Here is a 12,466-nt window from a genome sequence, read left to right as displayed (position 1 = left end):
GCATCTAATGAATTAGCTCTTTTATCGGGTTGTGCTTTTTGCATCTCTGAAGAATTTGTGTTAGTGTGTTGCCTTTCTGGATAATTGTTTTAGTCCATCCTTTGTCAAATAGTGGGATTTACTTAAGTCTCTCATACTGACATCAACTCTGTTACAAAAATAGATGTTTTCCAGTAAGGCATCGTTTCCAAGTATTCCTGCCAATACTTTTGCCCCCATTGCTGTGTGAGAGACCCCTGGCAAGCTGGGAAAACTGTCCTATTCCTTAAGTATTTTTTGCCAAGAAATAGCCCGCTTTTAAGTTCGGAAGTTAAACTGTAACATTATTTTTTCTCTTTATATAAACCATTTAAAGAAATGGTGTTTCGAAGTAGTAAACTACGACACCTGTTTGTTTACTGGTATTTCCCCCTCTGTATCTTTTGTTTAGGGATGCATCTGAAGGCAGCTTGCCTCTGGTAACTGTAGCTGTGGCTACTGTTGCTTGGTGTGTGTATACATTGACAGAGAGGTATCTAGCAGGGCTGCGGGCTCTTGGGATGTGCAGCATTTGAGGAGCTGCTGTAAATACTTATTAGTAAGCTATCGGGCCTTTTCAGTGGTTATTTTTTCATGTGCTGTGTTGTTCTCCTTTCCTGCTGCTATTTTAGGATGAGAATAGCGTGCGAGTGCGTTTCAGACGAGCAAGCAACTGTTGAGACTGACGGCAGCTCTCAGACTGCTGAAATCAGTGGGCTAATGCTGAGTCTGCTGAAGGACGGGAGCACAGTCACCGGCTGAAGCGCTGCTACATGCGGCTGGGGTGAAACTGCCTGTCCTGTGGCAATGGGGAGCCCCCAGAGCAGCTCCCTCCTCTGAAAGCAGGGGGTTTGTGCAGCAGCCTGTTGGGTGTTAAACCCTAGAGGGATTAATGATGGCAGTAGGGAACCTGGGATGTGGTGCTTTATTTCTTGGTTTGCAGCTGTGACGGGCAGGTAGGAGACACCACTGGGAAGTTCTCAATTTCTTGAATCTTTTTGTGAATGGGCACGTCTGCAGGGTGTGTTTTACTTCTGGGGGCAGCGTTTGTTTCTTTTTTTAGCAATATCGATGTTAGATGGCAGGCGCTGGCTCATTCACAGCGCCTGCCTCGTTCTTGTGCAGTCCTTTAATCAACATTTTTGCTATGCAGTAGGAAATTGGAGGTATGTTTCAGCATATTTTACTTTTCCTTGCTTTGTCATTGACAAAGCTTCTTGTTTTACACCATGCACGGGTTGGATGGAGCAGGCTGTCAGTACTTCCCACTTCTGGCTCCTGAAAGGGCTGGAGAAATTATTCGGGGTTCAGTTCTTTCTTCAAATGCCACTGATGCAGGGAGCAGCAGCCAGGCTGCCATATGCAAGAAAGGGTCAAAGCAGTCTGGCTTTAGGTTTGGATGGTAAAATGTCATCTTGGTTAATTATTCGTCTAGCTAGGCTCTGTAGTTATTCATTTAGGTTATTATAGGTGACCGGGTGTTTGCTCTTCTGAGTGCCTGTGACTTCTTCCGTCTTGAGTCTCGGGCCACTTTCTGTACAGGGAGGATTTCCACAGCAACAAAATCCTACAGGCCTATCCTAATGTCTGTTTTTGCAAACTTGAACCCATATGATTCCCTGATACGCTTCCATTCATCAGAGAGGAATATTGGCCCCAATAAAAGGGGAACGTGGAAATGAGGGGCTGGGGAAGAGGAAGGGGCTGCCTCTGCTGGTACCGCGTGTCGGACTGTGTGTCAGCTATGGCATTACGTGCGTTTAATGGTTTTTGTAGGGAAGCTGAGGCTTAGGATTTTTGGAGAAGAATAGCAACATCCAGAGCATTTTGTACTTGTGTGTGTTTTAATGTATTAACCGTGATGGATGTGTTTATTTGGTGGTGTCTTGCGTGGTTTTAACTGTCCTTGGATATTTATTCTGTCTTCGTGCAAGTACACGATGAAATTACAGATCATTAGGAAAAATGTCAAATTGTGAATTAAGATGGCTTTCTGGAGAAAGGCTTTGTGTTTTCTGTCTTCCTTTCTTCCTCTTCCCATGCCTCTCTCTTAACCCCAGATTCAGGGCTGTCTGGTTGTCTTATTTTCCGTAGTTTGCATTATCATGTATGGAAAACCTAAATGATTCAGGTTTTTATTTTGGCTTCTACGCTAATTTTTTTAAGAGTTGAATACAGCACAGTTCTTGTTTCAGAATGATTAGACTGTAACTTCTGCATGTTCAAACTACATTATCAGTTTTCGACACCCAAATAATAGTTTAGACTACACAATCCTGTTGCCTGACACCAGAGAAGCAGGCGAGCAGGGCTGTTGGTGCAGACCCAGCCAGACCCCGCGATACGTGCGATAGCAACTGATGAACAAATTTTTGCTCAACTTCATCACCTCCTGCCACTTCTCATTGCGTTGGGGTTGCTGAGTTAGCTTTCGTGTTTGCTCGCACCAGGGAGGCGAGCAGCCTGTCGTGTGGCTGTAGGCAGATTTAGTTGGTTTTCACGTGAGAGTGCGAAGAGGAAGAGTCCTGGAACAAGCCTGTAGGTCAGGAGGTATTTAGGCACAGAGTTTCCTGATGCCCTTGCGAATTGACAACCTGCTGGTGAATTTTGGCAGAAGTTTCAAAATTTTGAACTTTGCCAAGGTCACTTGGAAGTGCAGAAACTGATAAGTAGTCGTAAGTCAATCTTAGCTGAATTTTAGGTGTACCAGAAGTATAGCGATCCTATGCTAAGGATCAACCTTGTCGTCGTCTTCTGAGTATTTGCTATATAATATCTGTCTTCAAGGTCCGTGGAAAGTTGTATCCCAGCATATGCCGTTGACTGTGTTTCTGTAATTAAACAAGTGTTTTTTCTTTCAAGCAGGGAATAATTAGCAGAGTGACAGAAACGGTGAAAAGTATTGTACCGGCGTGGCTGCAGAAGTATTTCAATAAGCGTGAGAATGAGTGTGTAGACGCAAATAAATCTGCAAACCAGGCGGCGACTCCAGTAAACTATCATCATAATTACGCAGACGGAGGTACCATAAATGATGGGAGATACACGCCTGAACGAGCGAGACTTAATAGACAAGGTACGTGAAAAATCATTCGGAATTCTGGCCATCTGTATTTATTCACAGATTTCTAGTTTTGAATCCGAATATCAAAAGGAAATTGGAAAGAGGGTTTTGACAGAATGAAAAAACAAACAAGAAAGTCACAACTGTTTGTGAAACTGTCTTAGCTTTAAACTGTACGCACAATTACGAAGCATACATCTTATGCTCTTGGAAGGCAGTTAACTTTATGTACTCTATTAGCCAGGTGCTAAATGCTGAAAATAACTCATTTGCAAGTGTGCTAGGTTGCATTTTCCATATTTTAAAAGATACGGAATGAAAATCTAATTGCGTAAGGCAATTAAAAAATTAATTTGTTTTGCAGTCTTCAAAACAAAATAATAGATGCTAGAACGGCACAGGAAAATTCCATCTCGAGTCCTGACTTTTTTGTTTTGTTTTGGGCTTTGATCAATGTAGTAAAGTTCCTTGTTAACTTAATGGAGAACTAGGGAACTTGTGCATGGATGTGGTTTATGACATTATTATCCTTAAAATATTCAATAACCTTAAGGTCTATGCAGGGGGAAGGGGTGTCTTTGAAAAGGTATTTGGACCGTTGGCAACGAGGTTTGTAACCCCTTTACTGCATAAAAGATTAATTTGTCTCATATCTGATGCCTCTCACTGTTACTGTAGTCTTATTGCATAAATCTGCACATACTCTTACTTGAGTTTCTCTTAAATTAGCTGTTTTGGGGAACTCAGCTTTTAATAAGTAAAGAAGTTTTGTCTGAGTGTGCGTAGATAACCATAGGTAAACTGGAAAGTCAGTTGCTTCTGTTGTTGGCAGAATCAAAAAATAATGAGGTAATATCTTTGCTTCCAATCTCATCTAATTGTAAACAAGGAGATTGATTGCTTTCTGTGTAGCTATAGCTTGGGAATAAGTTTGGATAGAAGAATAGAGAAGGTCTTCATGACTGAGGAACACATGTTGGCTTTTCTATGTAACTGTGTGAAAGGAGCTTTCAGTAAGAACAGCTGCACTGGAAGCTTACTAACTCCAGGAGATCAGGAGCAGGTGGACATCCTAGAACCTTTTGTAGCTTATGTAGCTGTCTGTGAGTGTTACTTGCTATGCTTAAGAATAAGATATTTTTTTAAAATTATTACTTCATTTTTAAACAAATGTGTTTCTTCAGCTCTGAGGTATCAATGTGCTGGAGCCTATATTCCTTGCTTAGGTGGCCTTCAGCCCGAATAACTTTCTGTATCTCAAACGGTACTGTTCTAAAAATCTGCTCATGGTTTGGAGAACTAATTAGTGGTACTGCAGTGGTTATGAAGATTGAACTAACTAGTTTAAGCTTGAGTGCGAGCATCAAGAGGATAGTGGCGCAAAGTCATTTTAATTGCCCAGATTCCCGGGGGAGACTGTAGGCTTTTATCAGGCCACTGGCATTGTTTGCAGACCCTTTGCTTCAAGAGGAAAAAATGCTCATCTGGTTACTTGGGTCAACGTACTTGTCCCTTGGGTCAAAATCCCAGTAGTTAATGGGTAGGAGATACTGTTTTGCCTCTAACATGAGCTGATATGGTAGAACTTGGGAAAAAAAGTACTGCAAATGTTCATTTTCATGCTGTGTATTCAGATTAATGACCTTTGTTCCAACATTATATAAGCTGCAGTGTTATCTGTGACTTAGCATGTAATCTCAAATTTTGTAAAGCTTATTGCAAGCTGTACGTGCGAGGAGGAGTATGTGTGTTTGACTTAGTGAAAGGCCAAGTCAGTGTTAGAGCATTTGAACACGGGGTCGGAATCTGGTGTTGTGAAACCTCATAGTTAACTTCTTCTGAATGCAAGATTAATACTCAGTATTGCAAGCAGTGTTGTTGTTGTAGCCAGACAGTTAGATGAAACCGTATCTGGGTGAGGAAGAAGTTAAATTTGGCTTCTCTATTTTTGCGCTTAGAACTTGGCAATAGCATGGCTGTTGATAGGAAACAGGTTTTGGCTTCTGTGAGCTTGTCTATAGCAAAGCTAATTATCTCCCTGTTCTTGTCTAGAACCATCCACAAGTAGATCAGCACTGAACTACCCAGTTGCCTTAACAAGGCCCGCTCTTCATCGGAGCCATTTGAATTATACCATGTCGGATTCTTCTGTCTCACCTTCTCAGCCCTCGACATCTTCAATATTTGGCATTGGCAGTCCTGGACTCTCTTTCATAAAAGAAATCAAAGATTCTACCTCTCAACAAGACGATGACAACATGTCAACAACCAGTGGCTTCTCCTCTAGAGCATCTGACAAAGGTGATTTTTCTGTTCCCTGTTTAATTGACTTTTTTTTAATGTGAAGTACTTTGCGTTCTTTAATATTCCACATCACCTTAGTAAACAAAATAGGAGAATGTCAGCTTTGGATGCAAGAATTAAATTTAAGTTTTAGTGTTTTAGAAGTATATAATCCTATCACCTTTTTAATAGAAGCCCGCTTTGGAATACGTTTGTGATACCCTGATGTTACAAAGAGTCGATGCTGAAATACACACTTTCAGCTAGGTTATATGTAAATTTTGAACTGGGATGGTAGGAAATCAGGCTGACTTGCTGTAGCTTGACAACTAGGATGATTGTCTAGAAGGAAGAGTGACTCAGAATATCTAACAGACAGCTGGTTAAATGTGAATAACTGTAGGTGACAAATAGAATCACAAGATGTTTTCCTGTGTTTTAGTAGGAGAAGATAAGAAAACTACTCTGACATAACAAGTTGTGGGCTGTTTTTTTGACCTTTCTTGGTAGAAGGCTTCAGCTGTCAATACTTTAATGTCTTTTGCCAAATTCATTAAGGAAGGCACACCATTTTAAAATAAAAAATAAGCATTGTGTTGATGTAGATTGGTACCTAGGTCTTCTCACTGAAAGGGCAAACAGCAGGTTTGCAGCTTTTTCTAGTCCCCCAGATAGACAGGGACTGAAGTGTCCTCAGCAGGTTTTTCAGAGAGCTTCTGTATGGTTGAGAGTAGAGTTGCTGGGCTTTCGCAGTATAACCTGAGTGCACTACAACTTTCTGGTGTGTCGTCGTAAAACATACATGGGAAGAAGATCGTTAACTCTTAGAGCAGCCTTCTAGGAATCTTCCAGGTGTAAAACCTGTGCAATTATGATCTGTGCTGGCCTCCAGCCTTTTACCAACATAGAAAAAAGCTTTGTCTGTACAAATGCACTGATGTTTATGCAGTTCTCTTTTATTTTAGCACAAAAGGAAAAAAAAAATCTTCTGCATTGGAAGCACAGTATTAACTTGTTAAGATTGCTGAAAACTACTTGCAGCTCAGTGAACAGTTTTCAATTTTGTAGCTGATACTTGATTTTCAGTCTGTACATGAAGCTGTTTAAAGAAGCTGAAGCCACGTTTATTTTTCTGTATTGAAGAACTTGAATTAGTATGATCTTTATTGTTAAAGTTCTGTATGTACTAGAGACGTTTACATCTAACATATGTCACTTTGGCAGATGTTGGAGTTTTAAAAAATACTTCTTCATCACTGCTCTGGACCACAGAAGCTGACAGAACTCATTCCCTCTCGCAGCATTCTGCAGCTAGCTCTAAGAAACCTGCATTCAGTTTATCTGTTTTTGGAGGAGTGTGTTCTGTAAGTACGGCACAGTCTTTCTTTTAATCAGTTTGAATGTGTACCTGTTTTTCTATCCACTTACCGTACTGTGTTTCTGTAGGCACGCGGAAGCACATCTGACTGTAAGAAAAACCAGCCTGGGTATTCTCCATTTTACCCTGGAAAGACGGCCTATGGTGGTGCAGCTGTAAAATCAAAGCCGCCGATGGTACAACCTTATCGGGTATGAGAAAAGTAGGGTAATGGGAAATAGTGATGGAAACAAAAAAGCAGCACTGCCAAAGGAGCTTTGAGCAGGGAGCTGAATATGTGGTAACAGTTGCTATTCTGCCCTCTTTGTCTACAAAAATAGAACAGATTGATTTCGGGTTAAGTTCTTTTCTTAACAGTTTTTACCACAGGTAATACTTGTCAGAAAGAACAAGAATGACAATTTAGGCTAGTTGTTGGTAGTCAGGGTTTCCTCTGTTGTTATTTCTTTCAAGAAGTTCCATTTGAGTGCCATTGTCTGCCTCTGACTACATTGCATCATGTTATTTTAATGTAAATAAAAACAATGGCAGCATAACTTTGAAAACTTGTGTTTATAGTAGCAAAAGCTACAGTAGTCAAACCTGGCTAATATTTATCTGTGGATCTTTTTTTCCAAGCATGCCTGCACTCATGCTATGAATATGTTGTATAAAACTGCACTCTTTAAAAATATCTAAAATTAACTTTGCTGATCCTTTGCTCTTCTGTTACGTAGAGGCATGCAGGACTAAATGCAGTCCCAAGATAAGCAGTAACATGCTTTCTATTTTGAATGATTCATATAGTTCTTGAAGAGAGTTATTTGCCCCCAAGAGTTCTTGGAAATAGCAAATAAAAACTGCTGACAACTCTGATTAGCTAGAGCTGAATCGAAAAGGAAAGTCAAATCGGGTTTGGTAGGAATGTATTTAAATCAATTTGACTTTTATCAGTAAATCAAAAGGAATTTTAAGGAAATGAAAACATGGGTTTGCTGGATCTGTTCTGACAGTCCAGTTCTGCAATGGAACAAGGGCAGTACCTCACTTACGGGAAACCTTGAAAACTTGTGGTTCAAAGCTGGGAACCCTCTTTGGTCAGCTATTTTTGTTTTCTAACAATATTACTGGATTATGGTAAAAAGAGGAACCAGAATACTAGGCTTTTAAAGGAGAGAGAAGCTTGCTTATTGCTGCTTGCTGTGGATGACAGCGATGTACTAGAGAGTCCAGCGAAAGGCCACCAAGATGATCAAGGGTCTGGGAGCACCTCTCCTCTGAGGAGAGGCCGAGACTGCTGGGACTGTTCAGCATGGAGGAGAGGAGGTTCGGGGGCGGATCTTATTGATGTATGTAAATACCTGAAGGGATGGTGCAAAGAGCATAGAGAGCCATTCTGTTTTCAGCGGTGCCCAGTGCCAGGTCAGGAGGCAACAGGCACAAACAAAATGAGGTTCTGTCTGACCATCAGGAAATGCTTTTCTACTGTGCGGGTGATGGAGCCCTGGCACAGGCTGCCCAGAGAGGCTGTGGAGTCTCCCTCTTTGGAGATCTTCAAGAGCTGACTTGACATGGTCCTGAGCAACCTGCTTGGGGTGGCCCTGCTTGAGCAGGGGGTAGACCAGGTGATCTCCAGAGGTCACTTCCAACCGTAACTATTCTGTGGTTCTGTGAGTCTCACTTGTGTTTTTATATGCTGCATGGTGTGCTTCCTGTCTTCACATCGTGTGATAAGCACAGAGGGGTTTAACATGGGAAGAAAAAAGTCACACCAAGGGAAGTTTTTGAATGATATTTGAAGTTGGGTGGTGCAAATAAACAGTTTACTTTTTCAGTGTAATATTTAGATCTGTTACAGTTTAAATCGGATCTTTATCTTTTAAAACAAAGATTTGCAGCCAACTTTAATCTTGGGGGAAGGGAGGAAGCAAGAGAGAAGTAAAACTAGTTCCTGGTTATGATTGTATACACTGATTTTAAGATGGTACACTTACACCATCGTGAAACTCTGAGGTCTGTGTTGTTACCGAAAGTACTTTCTGTACCACAAGCCTTTTCTTGAGTTCTGTTTCCCTGATTACTGCTTTGGAGGCCTTAGCAGTCCTAGCATCATCCGTCTTGACCTTTTACAAGTATGGATTTCTTTTATTACTTGTGCAACAAGCACATGCAAGATGCACTGAGGCCCAAGGTAAACTTTGTTGTACTCAGAATGTACTCTTCTTTACGGCTTGAACTCCCAGTGACTGCATTTTTCTCTGTCATCAGAATATATTGGTTATATCATCAGTGTAGCCTTGAAACATAAAATACATGCCTCCTTAACTCAGAATTGGCCATTGTAACACTTAAAATGCTAATTTTCCAGGTACAAATGAGAGTGAGAGCTAGACAAGAAAAAGTGCAGTCCCACGCTACCTTAAGTACCGCAGCACGGTGCATCTTGGAGGCAATGGAGAAGCTGTCAAGCCCTTTGATGGTAAATAGCACTTCTTTTAATCCGTTTTTGCTTCATGTGTTTATAAAACTTAGTAAATGTGCCATCAAAGGATACAGATAAAACTGTTCTTCTTTATGTTGTGTCGAGTTTAATTTATTGCACTATTTTTTCAACAGGATGCTAAAAGAATGCCACCTCTTTTGCCGCTGAGTTCTGTAAGTTGACCATGAACCTCCATATTTTTATTGCAGGGAACCCCCTCTCTCAGGAAAAAAAAAAAAAAAAAGCCCTCTAACATTTAGGCTTTATTTTTTCCCTTAGCCTCCAGACATAGATGAACTGAATATTCCTGACCTCCAGCCCAAACGAAGAAAGGTAAGAACCAATAATGTCTTAAGATGAGGTAGATAACTTTTCTAATGCTTTATCACTATTAGAAAAATTTTCTCAAACCTCAATGACAACATACGCATCTAATCAAGTTAATATTGGCATCTATCTACAAGAGATGAAGGGCTGTAAAGATTACTCACATTAAGATTTGTTATCTTTGTAAGTTGAGAGCAACGACTCTAGAACACACAAAGTAGTTGTATCTTGTCCCCCAGTTTGGGGTGAAGCTGCATATTAAAATTCCTGTTGAGGAAATTTTTTCTCTTGAAGAAATGATCACAAACAGAAAAATACTGATTGACTGGTCATGTAGACTTTGTACGGACTTTGGTGTTCATTTGGGCACAGCAAACTATTTTTCTGCTTTTTATCACCATTCAAGGTAAAAACAAGGGAAATTGTTAATTTCTGACACTATAAATCTTATGTTCCTGAATTCCTATTTGGAGGTAGCACAGAATTGGTGATAATGCTGTGGTAAAGCATGATTTCCTTTCATTTTGTTTAAAAAATGAAAACCAGTCATCTTTTTTTGGTGACTTTAATTAAGGGGTATCATTGGGTTTATTAAATTGCAAAACCCTGAAATGACCGCTTTAAGATTAGGTGACTGAAGGAAAGAACAGGATGTGCACACTCTTCATCTTCTGTTCTAATGAGAAAAGGGACAATGTCTCAAGAAGTTTCTGTGCTAATTCCTTGATTGGATGTATAATTAAGTTTACAATCACTTCAGAGTTTGCAAACATCTCAGATTTCCTGTGCCATCTTTTCACCATATGCCAAATTACAAAGGCATTGAGAAGTGAAGTATATTATAAATATTATCCAAATAACTAAAAACAAATCTGGTGTGAACTCTCAGCTATATTATAGAAATACACCTGTGATAAGGCATTAAGAAAGATCTGCCAGCTTTGCAACAGAAAGCCTGAAGTTGTCAGCCACTAAATGAATGTTGCACGCAGCTGTCACTGGGTAGAAGGAGATAGATTGTCTATTCATAATACTAGAATTCATAATGCTTGGCAGGAGAAGGGTAGCCCTTGATGAGAAGCAATTATTTGCGAAGGAGATGATTGTGTGTTTTCCTGCTGAAGTGAATGTGTGGTTGACAGAACACTTGTGCACTCAGGCTAAACTTCTGCAGTGGGTAGCAGTGATGTGGTATTTTTCTTATTTCAAGGAACTGTACCAGGCAGAATAGCTCTTGGTGTATTAAATGCCTAACTGGGAGAATTAATATTTTTCTTTTTTACCTTTAAACCAGTGGTGAACCATCGTTCACTCGAAGCAGATTTGTGAGCTTACATAAAACGTATTTTATTCAAGGTTTCAAAATGAATGTAATAATTTTTAGAAAGATATATTTTTATACACTTCATAGATAGTGTGAATTCTGTTACTAAGAGTTGGGAGATACTGTGAAACTAAAGCTGCAATGTAAGCAATTTTCTGTTGGTATTGATTTGAACAATAGCATACTTCCTAAGACTGTATCTTCTGATCCTTAAGACTGCAGGTGGAGCCACTGGTAAATCTTTTAGCCTTCAGGGTTTGTTTTCTGTTTGACAGTTCAGTTAAGTCAGTTCTGCAGAACATGCAGTGGTCTGTGTTAAAAATTAACTCTGGTCTGTGAAAATGTGTTGAAAAATGAAGTCAAACCCACTACTTGATGTGCATCTAAATGCACATCTAAAGCATTGGATCATATTCTAATGAATGAGATTATTGTAAGATTGACAACTTTTTTTTTGAATGTGTTCTATTGTTTGTGTAGCTTTGAAGGGGGAAAATGTAGGGAATGTGAAGCCCAGAAGCCTGTATAATTAGTTGCTTAACGCTTTGAATGTTAAATTAATGAATTAAGCTATGAAAAAAAAAAATCAGTGTGGGCAGAGGAAAAGATAGGAACATATAGGAACATGAGTTATTTTAATTATGGTAGCATGAATTATTTTGTCTACGAAGCTGACTGCCAAATTTTGAAATGGAATTCAGTCAGACTTTGGCTACTTAAATATAGCTTTATGGATTTTGTTACTGGTTTTCTGGTGATTTCCCTCTATAGGTTGAATGGTTTTTAGAATTTTCAAATTGTATTCACAGAATGCCAAGACCGATGGGAGCTTTATAGTTCTGTAATTTGTTTTCATCAATAAATATTGGAATTATTTTGGGTAGACGTAAGGATAAATTGATTGCTGTTTCCCTTTCAAAGCTGGACTCCCAGAATGAGTCCCAGCATCCACCTGTAAAGAGACTTGTGACACCAAGGGTAAACCCTCATTCAATGCATCGGGTCCAGTATTCTAAACCATCAAAGACTTCAACTCCTGATTCCAGCAAAATTTGCAACAGAGTAGACACAAAGTACCAAGTAAGTACATTTTCGAGTCCTTATGTGCCTGTTTTTTTTTTTTTTTTTTTTTTTTTTTTTTTTTGTTGTTGTTGTTGTTGTTTTTTACAATCTTGGAATGTTTCTCAAACCAATTATTATACTACCTTTGCAAAAAGTACTGATAGTATGTTTGAGGCGAGCTTTAAGGCAGTGGGAACCATTGTGAAATAGATTGAGCTTTTATGGATTTAATTCTGGTTTTGGAATGCTCAGTGTCTTGTTGTTTTCACAATATCATGATGTGCTATTGAGTCATCCTGTGCTCAGTGAAAGAATATTAAAAGACAGAAATGTTTTCCTTTTGTATTCTCATGAACACAAAGCTGTCACTGATGAAACATGCTCATGTTCTGTGTAAACTATTTCAGGTGAGCTATGTGCTCCAAGTGAGAGCTGACAATGCACTGAGTTACCGTTTTTGATTGCTTTGGTGTAAATGGAGTCTGATAAATTTTCCATAAAATTAAATTGGCATCTCCTTCTGCGAAAACACCCATGTTTCCAGTATCA

The 12,466-nt window shown here is 39.5% G+C and overlaps 1 protein-coding gene across 7 annotated transcripts in view; it reads left to right on the top strand.

The window, feature by feature from the left end:
• NUP153 (nucleoporin 153) overlaps positions 1 to 12,466 on the top strand; it is a 44,090-nt gene that overhangs the window by 9,898 nt on the left and 21,726 nt on the right. For 5 of the 7 annotated variants that reach the window (XM_084510039.1, XM_084510037.1, XM_084510035.1 and 2 more), the window contains exons 2-9: positions 2,881 to 3,094; positions 5,135 to 5,383; positions 6,590 to 6,729; positions 6,812 to 6,934; positions 9,091 to 9,201; positions 9,339 to 9,377; positions 9,484 to 9,537; positions 11,777 to 11,935. In XM_084510039.1, the coding sequence (XP_084366165.1) occupies positions 2,881 to 3,094; positions 5,135 to 5,383; positions 6,590 to 6,729; positions 6,812 to 6,934; positions 9,091 to 9,201; positions 9,339 to 9,377; positions 9,484 to 9,537; positions 11,777 to 11,935 (1,089 nt within the window). The remainder of the gene's footprint in view (positions 1 to 2,880; positions 3,095 to 5,134; positions 5,384 to 6,589; positions 6,730 to 6,811; positions 6,935 to 9,090; positions 9,202 to 9,338; positions 9,378 to 9,483; positions 9,538 to 11,776; positions 11,936 to 12,466) is intronic. The other 2 variants (XM_084510034.1, XM_084510036.1) reach the window with 2 other exon arrangements.

The sequence above is a fragment of the Aythya ferina genome, assembly GCF_964211825.1.
Source record: "Aythya ferina genome assembly, chromosome: 2".
Lineage (NCBI taxonomy): Eukaryota > Metazoa > Chordata > Aves > Anseriformes > Anatidae > Aythya > Aythya ferina.
This window is presented reverse-complemented; position numbering and strand designations above follow the sequence as displayed.